General features: G+C 36.7%; 1 protein-coding gene across 4 annotated transcripts in view; it reads right to left on the reverse strand.

Moving 5' to 3' along the window:
* Positions 1 to 19,841, reverse strand: part of LOC129717958 (dopamine receptor 1) — a 396,922-nt gene that overhangs the window by 125,936 nt on the left and 251,145 nt on the right. Inside the window, exon 1 of one of the 4 annotated variants that reach the window (XM_055668265.1) lies at positions 16,011 to 16,746. The exons of the other annotated variants lie outside the window; for them this stretch is intronic. Within the exon in view, the coding sequence (XP_055524240.1) occupies positions 16,011 to 16,022 (12 nt within the window). The 5' untranslated portion in view covers positions 16,023 to 16,746. Of the gene's footprint in view, positions 1 to 16,010; positions 16,747 to 19,841 lie in introns of those variants that run through there. 4 annotated transcript variants of the gene reach the window in all.

The raw sequence follows: 19,841 nt of genomic DNA on the forward strand, positions 1-19,841 counted from the left end.
GGTTGTGGATCTCATCTTTTTCACTTGGGTTTATTTCTTTCACGCATGCAAGCGCTAGTGAAAAAAGGAACAGCAAGCGAAAACTTGCGTGCGTTTCTATTCTGTCAGTTGCAGCCAATTTTCACTTCGCTGGGAGTGTAAACTCGTGAGTTTCACTTCACTTAAACTGTAAACTGCAGGGTGGTGAAATACCTGCGTGTTCCACAAACGGGTTTTCACGACAGATTTCGCAAGCGAAAATTTACGCTTTTTCACTTGTCAAATTTTTCACTTTGCTTGGAACTGTAAACTATGCTTTACGAGTTTTTTTGCAGAAAACTTATTAATTAAATAATCAACATTCAACTTCTTCAGTATACTCGTACTCGAAACTTAATAATGCTGAGTTTGACTGCCTCTTATTCTTCACAGTCGCACGCAACCTATTTTTAATAAGTTTCATCTTCAAGTTTTTTTCTTGATACCTGAAAAAAAAAACTACCGCAATTTGAAAAAAAAAATGCGATCCACAGGCAAAAATTTGCACACAATTTGAGAAAGACGGCGCAAATATAAGACGACTCTGGCAATAATAGAAACTATGAAAAAACTACACACATCTGCAGGTCAATAAAATCTGCACACGAGCTCAGAAAATCTGCATTTTGAAAAGCTCATCTGGTATCCCTGATTCGGACAAGTAAGCAAAAGCAATCCATTAAAAAAACTTGTGGGTTATTTTCTTTCTTTGCTTTACCTCCCATGCGCGCTAAAGCTCTAGAGTTAAAGTTTGGCCGACTGTCACTGAAAAGTTCCAATCAAACAGTCAACAGTTTTTTCATCATAGTTTTAACATTGCTGATGTTCGATTGGAACGAGTTTTGACAGTTCGATGGCGCTTTTAGTGACAGTCGGCTAAACTTTAACTCTAGGCGTTTAATGCGCGCTGGTTCGATTCAAATGGTGTGTTAATGTGTGTTATTCCAAAAGAATCCAAGGTGAACTCTTATGGATGTAGTTGTGATATTGGCGCTCGCGAAAAAATAACACTGAAGGAAAGTGTCAGATTGAAATGGTCTGTTCAAATTTTCTTACTGTAAATCGAACTTTTGATTAAATCTCATTTTTAAAGAGAAAAATCTTTTTGTCGATTTGTGGGGGCCCTAAAATTGTGGGGGCCCGGGGCCCGGCCCCCCTGGGCCCCCCCATAAATCCGGCTCTGACTGTGGGTCAGACAATATTTTGAGTTTGTGCAATACTTTGACACAAAAACCATTCGAAACTAAATACAGCAACTACAGTAAAATAATTCTTCCGATGATTTTCGACTAGATGAAGTGATTCTTCGCCATCTTGAATGCCAAAAGGTAACGTATTCTTCGTTTGAGGTTGACACAACCGTCGCTTGTTTTTTATTTCAGGAGTTTTGTCGCGAAGGGCCGCTAGCCGCTATCCTTATCCAGAATAGAGTAGTCGCCTATATGGTTCCAAGGATATAGAAGCCTATATCTGAGATAGATCTTAATCTTAAGCGCAGAAACATGCTCAAAAAGTTGGGCATACAAATAATCAGAAAATCGAAAAATAATTCTCTTACCCACGTTAAACAGATTCTCGTTGTCACAATGTGCGTAGTTAGAATGTTCCCCAAACTTGCGGCAGACGATGGCGCACCACGGTCAGAGCGACATTCTCGCAACGGTACTGCTTTCGAGTTTACAATAATTGGGCTTCCTCAAGACGATTAAATTTTTGGTTGAATTAAATTGAAGCGCAGAATTTCACCAGTCTCGTTTGAAAGGGTTGAGTTTCTAATATCATTACTGTTGGCATTCAAAAGGTACAGACTGTCAGAGCTAGTTTTCTTTTTATATGTTCCATGCTTTTTTTAAATACACAATATTGTTCGAAACCTCCTTTGGCTAGGCCCACAGTAATGACTCCCTTGAGAGACAGCAGCGGCCTGATGAATTTCAGGGATCTCGTGTTTTTTTCGGCCATTTATTTCGATTTTCTTTCCGTTCCCATCACGGACACGTCCGATTTATCACGTTTAGCACCTTACTTCGGCAAAACGAGTTCCCGCTTCCGCTTTCTTCAGTCATGTGTATGTTTTCCTTCGCTGATAAAGCGCGCTAGCCATTAGGCATCGCTAGGGTGCGATCTAATATTTATTAAAGTGTCAGTTTTCATGGTTAGCAACAACCGGCCGGTATATCGATTTGGCAGTGGCTAGTGGTTAGTGAATCAATTTTATCTTGGTGGCTTTCTCGAAATGGGAAACCTGCTTCACTGAAAACAGTTTTTGGTAGAAATTTTTCTCTGCCAGTTTGATATTTTTTGTCAATAATTTATGAGTCAACTTTCTCCGAGAGACGTGAATTAGTTATTTGTATTTGTATTGGCGGTATCTCCACCAGATACCATTGCTGGTGAGATTTTTTAGATTTTCCCAAGTGCCGTTTGTGTTTGAACCAACGATTCAACCGATAATGCAGAGAGCATTGTAAAAAATCTAATAAAATCACATCTGAAAAAAGTTTCAGAATTGAAGCAAAATGCCTAGTTGAACTTCAGTCGATCGATACTCAATACCATAAACCAAATTTCTTGCACAAATACTTCAATCATTTAACACGTCCTCTAGGCTCTAGGTACGGAGCCTCCATCGCGCTTGTTCGACTCAGATGGAGAATCATTGCCAATCATGGAATGACTAAGGCGGAAACCAAACAAGTGCGGTATGTTCCTTTTCCCATAGTTTCAACGAATGCGGCTGGGTTACGGATCGGAGGTGGATGGAGCTGCCATTGTGCATATTTTACTCGATCTAACTATAACAAGGCAGCTTGCTCAAGTGCTTGCCGGAATAATGCACCGTCCGAGGAATTCGTTGTATGGAGAAAAGATGAGGTACAGGGCGAACTGGCGAACTGCCAAATACTGGAAACGAAATTGCCGGATGCTGGCGGTGGCACAAATTGTAAGCGAACGATGCACTTAAATAGTCTTGTAATATTCATCGAGGGAAATTTGATATTAATATTTAGTTCATGTTGTTGGTTTCTCTTTGTCTTTGCATGTCTGAAGACTGCAGCAGAGTAGATATTTTGTGCTGCTTAGAATGAGTAAGCCACAAATCCGGTCAATATCGGGCTAAAAACAATAGTTTTGAGTGACTGTATAAGAAGCTAAAGTTATTAGCTTTTTGTAAATAAAATACTGCAGTGCACTGTGAAAATGATATTCATGTTGCAATGAAAATGATCTTGTATGATGTTTAGCATGGTTCAAATCGTTTACCAATGATACAAAAGGTTTCAAAATTGTGCTAAATATCAACTTTCCAAATAAAAAGTTCTACTTGGTTAGGCCGTAATCAACAAAATTGAGTTGGTTACTTTTATATGGTTCAAACGATAAACATATTCGTGAACGATATTAGCTAGTGTCAAAAATATCAAATCGAACAATGGAACTCAAATACAGAAGATTTTTTAATAATTGAAATAAAACAAAAATTACAAAAACGACTGATATGACAAAAATAGTAAAAAATATTATGTAAATGATAGAAATAACATAAAAGACAAAAATGGAAAACAATTGCAGGTATGTCAAAAATTGAAAAAACAAAAATAAAAAAAGACATGAAAAAATAACGAAAATGGCAAAAGCAACACAAATGATTAACGTAACAAATGTTATTCAAATTACAGGAATCACAAAAATGACATGTATGATAAAGTGACAGATATAAAAAAAACAAAATTCACAGGAAATGAAGACAGAATAATAAAATTTATAAAACCATAAAATTTACATAAATTGCGAAAATTATGAAACTGACATTATAAAAGTAAAAAAAAAAATTATCGAAATGAGACATAAATGTGACTGTGAAGTTACTAAAATGAGAAAAAGTGCATTCCAAAACTCAAACCGAAAGATTGTAGCTATTCAACCATTCCTATGAATTTTGGTGCCCCTAGCCAATAGTTGAACGCGTCAACCTACTTGAGAGTGTCGTATAAAAATTGCCCGCCGTGTTCGTCGCTTCAACGTTATGTTTATGAGCAAACTCAATTAAGTCTCTGAAAAAAAGGTAATGGCTAGGGACACCAAAACTCACAGGAATGGTTAAATGGCTATAATCTTTCTTTTTTCTTCCGGTTTATGCTTTTGGAGTGCACCTGTGTTGACCAGTGTAATCAGTTCAAATTGATATTAGACAAAAACGATTAAAAACCATACATCATACATTTGTTTGATGTTTTATCCAACACAATCGTGGACAGAATCGAGAAAAGGAGGTTCGTGCTTTCTGTCTCTCATCTCCCACACCACATTCTCAAATTCTTCCGACCCTGTCCCTCCTGTTACCCCTTCCTATTAATTCTCCAGTCCTCTCAAGAGTCAGGTTTCTCTCAGACGGATTGAACGGCAGTCTGGTAGTCTATTTTAAGTCCAAGGCAGGGTCAAAGTTAAATTCTTTAAACATTGTTCAACTCCACGCTACAAGGTCGTGATCGAAATTTCGAAGGTCAGCCCCCGGTATGTACCCGCACAAGACGTCGTGTTCGACAGTGTCTTAACCGATTCGAGTTCGTTCGTTGAATGTATTTTGGAAAACATTTCGGCTTCTTCAAAAATACCGCTTGCCCCGATGTTAAGATACTAGACTGCAAGCAATTACGTCACGTCTGCCCGGTGTGCATTGTTTAGCCACATCTCGAACCAACTTTTATATTAGGTGGCATCCATAAAGTATGTAACGCTCATGGGAGAAGGGGGAGGATATCCTTGAGCGTTACCAATTGTTACATAGGGGAGGGGAGGGGGAGGTAAGATCAGCGTTGCGTAACAAAAAATCTCTGGGGAGACTTTCCTAAAACGAACATTTTTATTAAGCAAATTCTTTTACAGTGTTCAGCATAGTTTACAGTTCCAAGCGAAGTAAAAAGTTTGACAAGTGAAAAGGCGTAAATTTTCGCTTGCGAAATCTGACGTAAAAATCCGTTTGTGGAACAAGCTGGTATTTCACCAGCCTGCAGTTTACAGTTTAAGTGAAGCGAAATTCACGAGTTTACACTCCGAGCGAAGTGAAAATTGGCTGCAACTGACAGAATAGAAACATACGCAAGTTTTCGCTTGCTACTGCTTTTTTCACTAGCGTTTGCATGCGTGGAAAAAATAAACCCAAGTGAAAAAGATGAGATCCACAGCCTTCGATTTCGCTGGATCGAATTTGTTTACAGTTCCGAGCGAAGTGAAATTTTCGCAGGTTGCATATTTCACGAGCGTGAAAAAATGAACATTTTGTATGAGATTTTCACTTCGCTTGGAATCCTAAATGGGGCTTTACGTAATATTTATGTGGGGGTTGGTGTTGGCGCTACGTTTCGTTACATATGGGGGGTGGGGGCCCAAAAATTGAGCTTTTTGCGTTTCGTAGTTCATGAAAGCCGCCTTAGCATCAAACTTCTTTGAGAACATCAGTAAATGACGTAGTATTAGAGGAGGGAGGGGGTAAGTTTTGCAGTTTTGTGACGAAATGTGACGAGGGAGTGGGTGGGGGGTCAAACCAAGCGTACGTAGCAAATATGAAACTAAGAAAAAAATTTGGATTTATTCTAATTGTTCTTTTTTATCACTGTTTTGTCTGTGCTGGGTCATTTTGATTACTTTTTGTCTTTTCTTGTTTATTTATGGTACAAAGTATGTTTTTGATTTTGATTTGCAAACAAAAAAAATTGTCGAGAGAGGTGGGGATTATTATAAAGCTACGTAATTAACTAGTGGGGGGTCTGATTTTGTGACGAAATGCTACGATAGTGGAAGAGGGGTAAAAAAAGCTAAAAAAGCTACGCCATTTATGGATGTTCCATTTCATCTGTTGTCTTCTGACGAAGCTGACTCTGATGACCCACCAGCGGAAGCATGCGGACTGACTGAAGGCCCCTTCAAATGTTGATCTCAACTTCCATGATTTCAATAATATTCCTCTTGATCGAGGCACCCCTTAGGCAGGAGTATTTTTAAGGATTAAGAAGCATGACAAAACGACAAAAATGACAAAAATGACAAAAATGCGAAAAATAACAAAAACGCCAAAAATGACAAAAATGAGAAAAATTACATAAATGACAATAGTGACCAAAATGACGAAAATGACAATAATGAAAAAAATTACAAAAGTAACCAGAAATGACAATTATGACCAAAAAGACAATACCAAAAATTACATAAATTACAAAAATGACAGAAGTGACACAAATGACAAAAACCCAAAATTAATCCACCTAGCGGTGAGACCCAGCCTTTCTCTTTCGAACTTATTGTTTCTTTGAATAGATTCACATGAAACCTTTAAATAATAGAAAAAACACCTTGATAATTTCTGCTGGATTTATTTTTCACCCTAAATAATGAATTTCTGGTAGCCGAAAGCATAACTCTACCGAACCTTATGGAAGTAACCTGGAATAAATATGTTTTAAATATATGATACGATTTTTTTTGTTTCTGTTATAATCAAAATGTCACTGTACTCATATATAGGTCGGACTCGATTATTTATCATTATAGATTCAACTTTTTATAGTAGGAAAATTTTCCCTGATGAACCCTGATGAAGACCAAATATCATTCAATATAAATAAGAATTTGTGGAACAGTATGATACCCAGAGGCCAAAAATCAACTTCAGACACCATTTTAAATTTTTGGATAGTAGCTTTCATTTTCATTACCCAATGCGAGTTTTCAGCAACCGGGATAATGTTTAGAGGCCGGGAATCAACTCCATACTTCATTTTGAAATCTGATTGTGCTACTTATGGTTTCTGGAAAACAACCTTAAATTGCCAAATTCAATCCAATAAAGGTATATACACTCTTTGGGTCCTAGAATATTGATTTGATGTATTTGAAGTAATAATCGAACTGTAAAATGTGATATGTGACGTTATATTTGTCGTAAAGAAAAATCGAAACAAAAAAATGACTCCTGATTTCAAACACTTTAATCACGAGCAATACCGGGAACGTTCATATAGTACAATATATTTTGATTAATCAATTTCGTTTCTTTCCATAACTTTTGAACCACGTATCAAATTGTTATGAAATTTGTTATTTGTACGTTTAAGAGACAGCTTGTAGTTATGTTCAAATAAGTCGTGTAATCTTTGAGTTAATAAACTTTCGTTGTTTTCATAATTTAATACATAACGGTTGATATTAAAGTCCGATTATAATTAAATGAAATGGCAACCAATCCATTCATTTGACACTAAGATTGTTAAAATTAGTCCAGCCATCTTTGGGAAAACGAATGAATTTGAAAAGTCATCGGAACATGTTTCTTTTCACAACTTCAAACCACATGCCTAATCATAATAAAATTCTTTAGTTAACCCTAAACTAGCCCGTAAATAAACAATATTGGTTTAAATCAGTTGTTTGGTTTGTGAGATAATGAAGTTTCGTGATTTTCACATTTTGATACATTACAGACGAAGTTACAGTCCGATTACAATGAAATTCAATAGAATGTTATGAGGCAACTACACCTTTTATTTGACACTAATTTTGTGAAAATCGGTTCGGCCATCTCTGAGCAAAGTGAGTGAGTTCAAGTATTCTTCGGAATATGTTTCACTTCATAGCTAGATTTCACAATTTTCAAACATAATAGGCAAAGCAAGAGTCTGATTGCAAAACAAAACGATAGGGTCTTATGGGGCAACTAGACCTTCCATTTGACACTGATTCTTTGAAAATCGGTCCAGCCATCTCTGAGAAACATGAGTGAGATTAAACAGTCTTCAGAACACGTTTCATTCCATAACATTTGAACCACATGTCCAATCTGTGAAAGATTCAATAGTTAAGAGTTTTTAGGTAGCCCGTTCATTCTTTTAGGGGTTTTCAGTTAGCCTGTTCTGTTCAAATCTGTTGTGTAGTTTCTGAGATTATGAATTCGTGATTTCTATATTTTGATTCATAACCTCTTAACTAAAAATTCGATTACAATGCAATTTGATTGGGTTTTATGGGGCAACTAGACCTTTCATTTGAGAATAATTCAATGAAAATCGGTCCAGCCGTCTCTGAGAAAAGTGAGTGAGAATAAAAATCTGCATATACACAGACACATACAGAAAATGCTCAGCTCGTCGAATTGAGTCGAGTGATATATGCCATTCGTCCCTTTGGAGCACTTTTATATCTTCGGTTTTGCAAATGATTGCTATACCTTTCAAAGGCAAAAATATAAAAAAATTGACAAAAATTACAAAAATGACAAAAACGACATAAATTACAGAAATGACAAATATGACAAAAATGACAAAAATAACAAAAATGACATAAATGACATAAATGACATCAAGGACATAAATGACATGAATGACGTGAATGACATAAATGACATAAATGACAAAAATGACAAATACAGGTCAGACTTGATTATCCGGAGCAAGCTTAGGAAAATGACTGGAGAGCGACACTATACTGACGACTTTTCTCTCTCTTCACTCTAACAGCCTCATGCATGAGCTATTCATGGGAGCTCACATACAGCTACAGCTTACACAAGGCAAAGAAACTGTCTTGTGTTGCGTACGACAGCTCATTCTTGCGAGTGTATTTTGTGCTTTCGGACATGACAGCCTAGTTTGCTCAGTGTGACAGTCTGCTGATCGGCTGCGGCTGTCATCGACTTGCATTTTTTTCTCCTTTTTCATAGGCCGGTGGCATATTTAATACAAAGCAAACCGTTTCTATTGTTGATATTGTTCCCCACGTAGGAAAAAACGTGCTTCGCACTATCTCTCTTTCATTCTTTCATTGGCCTTACTGTTGTGAATCATAACCACCTGACATCCCGCCTGAATTCGTGTTGAAGGATGTCGGAAGATTATAGGCTGTCATTTGCGACAGCTTGCAAATACCAACAGACATAAGGAGATGTAAAATAACAGCCCGTAGTTGCATGTGTGCTGTCGTCAGTTGCTGTCGGACTGTTTACCGAACGTGTGGGGAGCAGAGAGAGCTGTGCAATACAATGAGAGTCGGATCAGTTGAAAATTTGCTGTCATTGTCTTGCAGTCATTTTCATAACACGGATTCCGGAGTATCAAGAAAATTTTCATTCCGGATGATCGAATCACAGAAAATATATTCGAATTTGCAATTAACGTACATAAAATAAATATTTCCTTCTTTTTATTTTATTTTACCGGAAATTAATTCTGAGGCGAAAAGGGGTAAAAACTTGGGAAGCAAAATAAATAATAAATTGAACATTGATAAATTTCACTCTATCGATAGTATCAAGGTTATTAGTATGTACGAAAATCCACGTTTCAAATATAACAAGTTCAACGTGGTAATTGAAGTCGATAAAAAGTCGTATAATAGTTTGTTGACCGCGAAAAAAGTGAATGTTGGGTGGGATCGGTGCCACATCATTCCAGCGATTAACATTTTGAGATGCTTCAAATGTGGAGAATTTGGGCACAAGAGCACAGAATGTAAAAACGATGAAAAGTGCTCCTTGTGTAGCGGGCAACACAAGACATCTGAATGTTCTTCCACTGTATCGAAATGCATTAACTGTTTAAAATTTAATAAAGAACGCAAAATGAATTTGGACGTTAACCACGCAGCATCTAGCTCGGAATGCTCAGTTTACAAGGAATTGTATGAGCAAAAAAAAAGCAGCCTGCGTTTCGATAAATAGCAACCAAGTTCCAAGTGGAATGTGAATCAATTCGATATGATGTATTTGAATATTGCAGGGTTATCTACAAACTACGTTGCTTTGCGACAGATTGTAGAGGAAAAGCGTCCATTTTTGGTATTTTTATCAGAAACTCACATTGTAGATATTGATGCGTTCGACCAATACCCTATACCGGGATACAAAATAGCTGCTTGTTGCTCGCATTCCAGACACACTGGCGGTGTTGCTATTTATGCACAGGAATCAATTCGATTCAATCTTCGCCACAACGAAGCAATTGATGGAAACTGGCTCTTGGGCATTACGGTGGAAGGTGGCATGAAGATGGGTAATTATGGTGTTGTTTATCATTCTCCCAGTTCAAGTGACCAGCGTTTTATGGAGATTTTGGAAACTTGGTTCGAAGTTTTTGTGGATTGTAGTAAATTTAACCTTATAACCGGAGATTTTAACATGAATTGGCGCGATAACCTCAATTCAAATCATTTGAAGCGCTTAGCCGAATTTTGCAATTTGAAACAAATAATCAATGAGTATACCCGTATTTCCAGACATAGTAGGACTTTGATTGACCACGTTTATACTAATTTTGACTCCGTTTCTGCAATGGTGAGTCCCAATTTAAAAGTTACCGATCATGAAACGATTGTTATAAATAATTGTGGTACGGGAAGTAAAATAAATCAAGTGAAATTTAGGTGCTGGAAAAATTACTCGAAACAAAAGGTTTCGGAGCTTGTTGCAAGAAACTTGGACTTTTCCCTATCTCGTAGCCTTGATGATAAAGCAACTATTTTGAACAATGTTTTAAAAAACTGTACTAATCAGTTAGTCAAACAAAAGAATGTTGTTGTTAAGAACTCGAACAACTGGTACAATCTAAATCTTTTGCGCCTCAGGCGAAAAAGAGACAAATTGTACAAGAAGTTTTGTAGAACAACAAATGATAATGATTGGTACAATTATACAGTTGCTAGGAATATATATTCACAATCTCTGAACAAAACACGGAGCGAATATATACAGGGGAAAATTGATCAACATAAAAACAACAGCAAAGAGTTATGGAGAATACTGAAGTCATTACTGAAACCTTGCAATTTTAATCCGCGGTCCATAACTTTTGATGGCATTGAAGAACATTCTGAAGCAACAATTGCAAGTAAGTTCAATGATTATTTCATCGAAAGTGTTTCATTGATCAATAAATCAATTGAATTGGTTAATGAACCGAATGAAATAAAACGGCCGTATAATGTTAATTGTAGTTTTGAAAGCTTTCACCAACTTACACTAGAACAACTCAAAAACATATGTTTTTCTCTTCATAAAACGGCTGGAATTGATAACGTTAATGCTAGAGTTATTCAAGATTGTTTTCATGTTATTGGGCACGATCTACTTGGCCTTATAAACGAATCATTACAAACGGGGCACGTGCCACAAATTTGGAAGGAGTCGTTAGTGATTCCGATACAAAAAGTTGCTGGGACGATTAAAGCCGAAGAGTTTCATCCTATCAATATGTTGCACACTTTAGAGAAAATCTTAGAACTTGCTGTAAAAGGCCAACTGTTACAATATTTGAACTCTAACGGTTTGCTGATACCAGAACAATCAGGATATCGGGAAGGCCATTCTTGTGAAACTGCATTGAATTTGGTGTTAGCAAAATGGAAAGAAAACATTGAGCGTAAGGATACTATTGTTGCGGTGTTTTTGGATCTTAAACGCGCTTTTGAAACGATTTCTAGGCCCTTATTGTTACAAACTGTAAAGCGCTTTGGAATTACGAGTACTGCATACAAATGGTTTGAAAACTACTTGTGTGACAGAACTCAAAGGACTATTTTCAATGATTTTACCTCTGATCCCATAAGGAACACTCTTGGTGTACCTCAGGGAAGTGTATTAGGGCCTATTTTGTTTATTATGTACATTAATGATATGAGAAGAGTCTTACGTTTTTGTGACATAAATCTTTTTGCTGATGACACAGTATTGTTCATTGCAGCTAAAAATCTCGAAGAAGCCATATTGCATTTAAACAAAGATTTGCGATCGCTGAGCGGATGGTTGAAATTCAAACAGCTAAAATTGAATACCAACAAAACAAAATTCATGATTATTTTGCGAAACCGTGTAAATGAAAATGTCTCAGTTGAAATTGATGGTGAAACAATCGATCGCGTGAGTGAGATCAAATATCTTGGCGTGATTATTGATGACAAGCTAAAGTTCAATGTTCACATTGATAATGTCATCAAGAAAATTGCCAAGAAATATGGAATCCTCTGTCGTTTGAAAAAGGAGTTGAATACTTTCAGCAAGATTCATCTCTATAAATCAATCATCTCTCCTCATTTAAATTTTGCACTTCCATTTTATTTTTGGCAAATGAAACACAAATATCGAGATTGCAGCGTTTGCAAAATAAAATAATGCGGTTGATTTTGAGATGCAATAGATACACTTCCTCGTCCTTGATGCTTGACGCTTTGCAATGGCTATCGGTGAAGCAACGAATTGTTTTTCTGACAATGGTGTTCATTTTTAAAGTAGCTAATGGATTGCAGCCCCGATATTTGTGTGATCGAATTGTTAGAGGAAGTGACATCCATAGATATAACACAAGAAATGCGGGAGAAATTAGAACACCACATTTTTTAACTAGTGCTTCACAAAATTCATTGTTCTTTAAAGGAATAAATGTATACAATTCGATGCCTAGACACATCAAACGTACGGCGACGCTATCAGAATTCAAGAGACTATGCATTTCACACGTCAAAGCTGAATTTTAAGCAGTTATTTAATTTTTTTTTTAATTCAGCTAAACTGTAATTGACGAAGTTCTTGTAACGGATGATCTCTGTGGACTCTGCTTATATAGCTTTTTAAAGGAATATGGTAGCACTGAAAAACTATTATGTTCGTCACGAGGGTGATGATGGATTTTGTAATTATTGATGTAGTATAAAATAAAAAAGAGTAGTCTACGAAGGTTTGAAAATCGCGACATTGGTTTCCTAGCCGGTCTAGGATATTTTCGAGTTGGAAATATTTTCGACTTCCCTAGGTGGGGGCTCTCTTATAAATCACATCGAAGTTGACAGCTGGACTTGTGCTTTGCTTGCTGATCACGGCAGGAATGGCCTCGTCGGAATTGTATCGACTTTGTGGATGATTACACTGGATGTTGGCTTAACTCAGATGCAATTAATGTCTTTTGGCTGACAGTTGCAAATAAATTGATACCGACAACGCTTTGTCGATGAATTAGTTGATTTTTGACGAATATTTTCTCTATTTGAATCGCTGCAAAGCATTGGATCAATTGTGAAGAAATTTATATCTGTGATGAAAACCAGTTCGTTTTGTTTGCTTATCTGGTTTAATTGTTTTATAATAATTATCTTGTAGATAAATCGTCTTTCTCAAACCTTTGTAGGGGTAAGAGGTGGGACCATCATCATCACCATCATCATCATCTTAGTTGGAACATGTCTCAAACATGCCGGAAGTGACATAAATGGTGATAAATATACCAGAAGGGATGGTAAAGGTAAAATTTCGGAAAAAAATTTACAACGAACACCAAAAATATAAAATTCCACAAATTACAAAAACTACAAAAATTAAAATAATCAAAATTACAAATATTACAAAAATTTAAATATTAAAAAAAAAAACGAAAACAAAGCAAAAAATACAAAATTGTAAAAAATAACATATAAGACAAAAATATCCTAAATGACATAAATGCTAAAATGAAAAAAATGAAAATAATGGCAAAAATAATAAAAATTGCAATTACAAGAAAGACAAAACAAAGTCAACATAAATTGTAATCATGACATTAATAACCAAAATGGTAAAAATGACAGGAATGATAAATATTTCAAGTAAGACAAAAGTGACTAAAATAACATGAATAACAAAAGCAAAGCAAAACCTTGGTGCTACATTCCGTATCAGAACTCAACCTTCTGTTTATTTTACACAGATTTCGCAGCCAACTGTTCAATGTACAGGACAATTGCGGAGCTAGCGCTACGATCCTACTGACACCAACAGTCCCTCCCGAGTCGAGATTCGAACCTACGACGACTGGCTTGTTAGGCCAGCATCGTACCTCAAGAAAAGAAAATGATAAAAAATGGCAAAAATGATAACAATGACATCAATGACAAAAATGACGGAAACGAAAAATTTGACAAAAATGACAACAAATAACATAAATGTCATATATGACATAAATGGCAATAATGACATAAATAACATTAATGGTAAAATGATAAACATGACATAAATAACGAATATAACAAAAATGACATAGATGATATTAATGACGTAAGTGACATAAGGGACAAAAATGGAAATGACAAAAATTACAAAAATGACAAAATTACAAAAATGAAAAAATTACAAAAATGACAAAATTACAGAAATGATGAGAGCAATAAAATGATAAAAATGACCTACCGTAAACTGAGGTGACTTCGATCACTTTTTTGAATTTATCTTAAATATTTTAAATATATACTGAATACAAAACTGTTTGATATTTTTAAAATGAGAACTGGCATACATTGAACAAAATCCAGTTACTACTTCAAAAGTTAAGCAACTGTTTTTATAAATGCTCTAAATTTTTTTTATCAATCATCATTCCGGGGTGACTTCGACCACTTCAATGGTTTGATTGTTTGATTGACTGCTTTAACAAGTTTGAATAGTCTAAAACGACTTAAACGAGTTTATAAATAGAGAAGCTATTTGGGGGCCATTCACATTTCACGTGAACATTTTATTTTGGCGAATGTTGAAGACTCATACAAAATTTTTAAAATATATATGAACGAGAGTAAAGGGGACCTAAAACCACCAAAAACAAGTCCATGTAGAATATGCCTCATCCAATAGTCCAAAGTTGCATGTCACGTGACGTCTTGGGCTGTCGTTAAGAAGAAAACATTTGATACCCTGTTGAGATTATTGGGACTTAAAATTGCCTTTGAGAAAAAAAAAATGCAAAATGATAATGAAAATCGTTGTGACAATATTTTACAAAATTTAAAAAACTTTACGTGTCACAGCTTGTTGTTTTGTATCTGCTTAAACCGATTGTTTGTATGCAATAAAAATCGCTTGAAATCTAGTTTATTTTCCATTCGTATTTTTGCATGAAAAAACACTCTTTAAATAGCAGGAAATGCATGAAAAGTGGCAGTGTACACATATCTAAACAGAATCAGGGAATATTACGATAAATCCCAAGCTCTACATGCGCTTTTTGTCACAAATTCGAAATATAGTTAGACTGATCAAAGTTACCCCGCTGATCAAAGTCACCCCAGTTTACGGTAACAATAATTATACTGGCCGACAGAAGTGAAAATTAAAAACTTGTCCTAGAGCTCATGCTAAAACAATCAAAGATTAGCTTCTCAACCCGTGTGAATTTGGTGCCCCTAGTCGAAAGTGCCTCAAGTCTTCAAAACCTCAATGAAGTTTTCCTGTGAGCAATCGAAATTATTGAGATGAGACAAAAATGCAACAACACCCCTTATATAGTCATACCTCGATATAATGCAACTTTATTTTTATTTTCGTTACGTTACATAGAAGCAAAATGTACTTTTTTTAATTTATTCAAGAATGTTAATGGTTACTCAAAGATTCGCGAAAACCTATTGTCCATAACATATCAGTATTTTTAAACATTTGTGAAGCCCATTTAGATATATTTTCAGGAGCAAATTTTTTTTTATTGATACAAGAGGTTCCGCGAAAACCTATTTCTCATCCCCTTCAGTATTTTTGAACCTTTCTTATGCCCATTCAGAGAAAATTTCAACTAGCAAGCAAAAAAAAATTGTTTTTTTCAATTGATTCAAGACTGTAAATTGTTACTGAAGGATGCGTGAGAACCTATTTTCCATCACCTATTAGTATTTCTAAACCTTTCTTATGCCCAATTAGAATAATTTCCGCACTGGTTTTATTGGTTTCAAGACTTACTACAACATTTTTTGAAACAATTTATACCCCAAAAACTAACGGTTGCTGTATTATTTATTTTCAATTTCAATACATCCTAAAAAGTTACGTTATATCGAGTCAAAAGTTACGTTATATCTAGGTTGCCTTTTATCGAGGTATAACTTTACTTCATTCAAATTGATATCAGACAAAAACGATGAAAATAAACAAATTCAAAAATTGGCAAAGTACGACGACAATTAGGGTTTTTAAGGAATTTTTCTATGAAACTTACCATTCCACCCATTATTTATCTCTTTTTTTCCGCCTCACATTTAAGTTCTTTCAAAAATACTTTTTGGCTAGCTTATAATTAAGAACAAAGTCCATTAGGTCGTCCAGCGAAATCAATTTGCTTCACTCGGGCCTCCGGTCAACCCACAATGCAATTCACCAGTTTTCAGTCCATCGCCGGTCAGTCGAGGCGTTGATAAGGTACTCGGTTCCCGGGCGTTAAGAGGATTACGCCGCGGTCATCGCTAATAAAATCTTTTTTTTGTTTTTCCTTCACGTTCGACCATTTTTTTCCCACGCGGCAGTTTACGTTGTTGCTTTTCCCGAGCGCCATGTGGCAGATAAGCTCGGGCCTGGAGCCGAATTCGTTTCGCTTTCTTTGGCACCCTCCGAATCGACCGCACTGGGCTTTCCGGGCTAGACAGAACGAAGGGACGGAATGAATCTAAACGGCGAGGATTTGATTCCCGTCAAATCCATTACTTGGTACAATGTTTACAATGATTGCAGACGGTTGAGTGTTTTATGTTGGGGATTTCCATCTATTTTCTATAAGGGCTGAATCTGAGCTCGACAGAAAAATGGTAACCGTTTTTGACCAGTTCCATCCTTGAATATTGCACACTTAATTGCACTATAACTCCTTTCGAATAACGTTCACGTCACAAAAAAAAGCAACCCGTTTGGACCAAACCGCTTTGTACCGCACGCTTTTATCAATCCGCTAGAACTGAATGGTTGTAGTAAAGTTGGCTAAAAGGTCACTTCCAACCTGGTCATCGCACACAATTGGATAAATATCCGCGCGAGGAGTGCGCCGGACCTTCCTCAATTGGATAACGACGTTATCAGAGATGTGGATTTTTTTCACTTCTCAATTACAAACCAGCCAGCGCCAAGCGGGCCGGCAGTGAAGTGATCCCTCGGTTTCAGTGGCTTGTAAGTACTCTACATACATAGTTAAGAGCTTACAGGCGGTCTGCTGGATCAAGAGAAAACGTTCCAGCAAACGTGAGATCGGCTGACCACTCATACGTGGCTGGGGTCAGGGTAGACCAGTGTGCCACTTCCAAACTAAATCCGGCGAACGTTCCGCTATAGGCAGAACGTCCATATTCCATTTAGTAACTAAATTGGATTGATCTGTTATAATTGGCAATGAAACTTTCGATTGGACACTGCATGAGTGAAATTTGAGGATCATGAATTGAGTCACGGACCGTAAACAACAACAACAATTATTGTCTGCCGGTTTGGCAACCTCGCAAATCAGTTGTCATTGGTTTGTCGAACGGCTTTTTATCGCCGTAAATGGAGCGCACTCCGTATATGTGTCTTTTTCGCTGCAATACAGAGTTTTTCTTCCATCCTGATCGGCATGCCACCGTCCTAAAATATTGGCTGTCGGAACGTATCAGTACTCATAAACATTTATGGAACACGTGCGAGTGCTTCATCGATGTACGTATGGTGTGTTTTTTTTATCATTCACACTTTCTGGTAGTACGTATTTTGTTGCTGTGGGTGCAGAATCCGGCATGCGAAATTTGGCGAATTTTCTATGCTCCACACAAGCTTCGGCTTGGCACGTAGTAGCAATCGATTGCTTTTTTTACTTTGAATGTCAATAAATGGTTTCGACTACGGTCTGACAATTATAATTGCTATTTTGTGACTGTATTGTCAATTGCTGTCAAATAAACTTGACAGAAAACACAGAGCCTGGAGGCTGGCGTGCTTTAAGTTTAAGTGAATCCTGCAGAATGCGAAATAATGAGAAAAAAATAACAGAACTTCTTCTGTTTCGCACGTTATGTGTTAGAAACCAATGTATTGGCCAACAGTAAGCTGCAGGAAAGCTTTTGAATCGCGCAAGTAGAACGGAAAAGAATGGGCATCTGTTAAAGAGCCACTTCATTACTCCACAGCTAACGGGAGCATCGATAACGGAAACAGAAATCGCTGTCGAACTGCCGGTTGGAGCTCGGAAACTGCAATGGTGCTGGATTCGACGTTTGTTTTCTTACAAGCATGTGACACTTTTGTCGGAACGAATCCGGGAGAGGCAGCATCTAATAGCGCGTTGGCCACAAATGGGATGGGACAATGATTCTATGTTTTTTTGGTGTTCGGAGCATTGCCAGTCCTGAAGTGCCTGAAACCTATAGAAATTGGTTTAATTGATGTCGTCAAAAATTTTCAAACGGATTTTTATTCTGGTTTCCACTGAAACTAAAGATAATATTTCTTTCGTATATATTTTTTGAGATAAAAAATGTTAAAATGTGAAATTATTACGATATGTATTTACATTTCATTAAAGATCATTGTAGACACATTGTTATCTTCTAATACTACGGAACGGAATCCTCCCTCTTAATTATCCTATTCAAATTCAACTGAGGTTTGAATCAGTGAGAAACTTTTTCGCATTCACACGGTGGCCGAGTCAATGTTTTCCATTTTCCTGGTACCTCTATTGGTAGTCACGCAGCACAAACTTGCTAATTGGATAATTCAATCGCCGGAGGACTTTTCACCGCCGGCATCACACAGAACAGGAATGTACGCTGGGCACACCACGCTCTGCTGTGAGGTTTAAACTTGTTGCACCTGGGATTATTAGTGCAACCATAACCACACCTTTCGTCCGAGCAACTTTTCAGCGTTTTTTTCCGTTACGTGCCTTCCTCGAGCGCACCTTCCATTCGTGTGCATTCCTTATGGTTTGCATGGTCCAGATGCAATAAGCTGCCACGAAGCTTATTCCACGTTAAAATACACAGCATGTTTATCGTGATTCAACTTGCAAGAGTGAATTTATAAAAAATGTACGTTTGTTTTTTGTAGAAAATATGGCGGCTTCAATCTCGGGTAGAATTGATAATAAAATACGGGAAAAACTAGGGTCATGTTTTTCTCAATGTGATTTTAATAAAGTAAGAATCTTGAAAAAAAAAAAAACATTCACTTAACTTATGATCAGGACACATTGATTTGCATATTTAAATTCTGTGCTATAAATTCTTTTGCATTATTTGTCGTACGCTCGAAATATCCTTTGTATTTATCCCACCGAATGCTTGAGTAAACCCTTAAAGGGTGCCTCGCTTGTATTCTACTTCTACCTGCTGGAGGTCAATAGTGTAACGTAAACCAGGAACTCGATACCTTTTTTTACGTGAGCGTATAGAGGACGAGCCTGGGGTGAATCCTAACCGAAAATTCCATCACAAGACTGACAACGACAACAGTAGCAACAACAAAAGAAAACCTGACCCACATTTGCATTTAATAGGCTTTCAATGATCGATGGTTATTGACGGTGGAATGCCGAAAGGGAAACCGGTGTGGTGCCACCGCCGGAGGAATAACGCCAGCACAAGAAGTCAATCAAAAAGGCATTGCAGCTCGGTCTTCCGAGAAACTTTCGAAACAGAGCCGTACGGTGATGTATCGTGACTGGAACAGGTCGAAAATGTACGATGTCACGACAGTTTACAGACGCAATTAATTATTCCTGAAAATTTATCATTTTATAAGGTATATCGTTACTAATGTTAGAACGTTAGAGTCTAAAGACAATTGAATTTAAAGATAAAAATTTATAACTTATGAGTAAACCCATAGCTATCATTTATTAGGTGCGCAAATAAGTTCTCTTTGTTTGATTTTGATTTTTCTAAAACATGATGTACCAAGCTAAGATATATGGTAAATAAACATCGATTGCAGCGTTGCAAAGCGAGCGAGAAGTAAAACCTGTCTCCTCCTTTCTGCTTGAGAACGAGATATATGCTACGCTTCTCAAGTTTTTTTTGTGCTCACACGT

This window comes from Wyeomyia smithii, chromosome 1, assembly GCF_029784165.1.
Source record: "Wyeomyia smithii strain HCP4-BCI-WySm-NY-G18 chromosome 1, ASM2978416v1, whole genome shotgun sequence".
Classification (NCBI taxonomy): Eukaryota; Metazoa; Arthropoda; class Insecta; order Diptera; family Culicidae; genus Wyeomyia; species Wyeomyia smithii.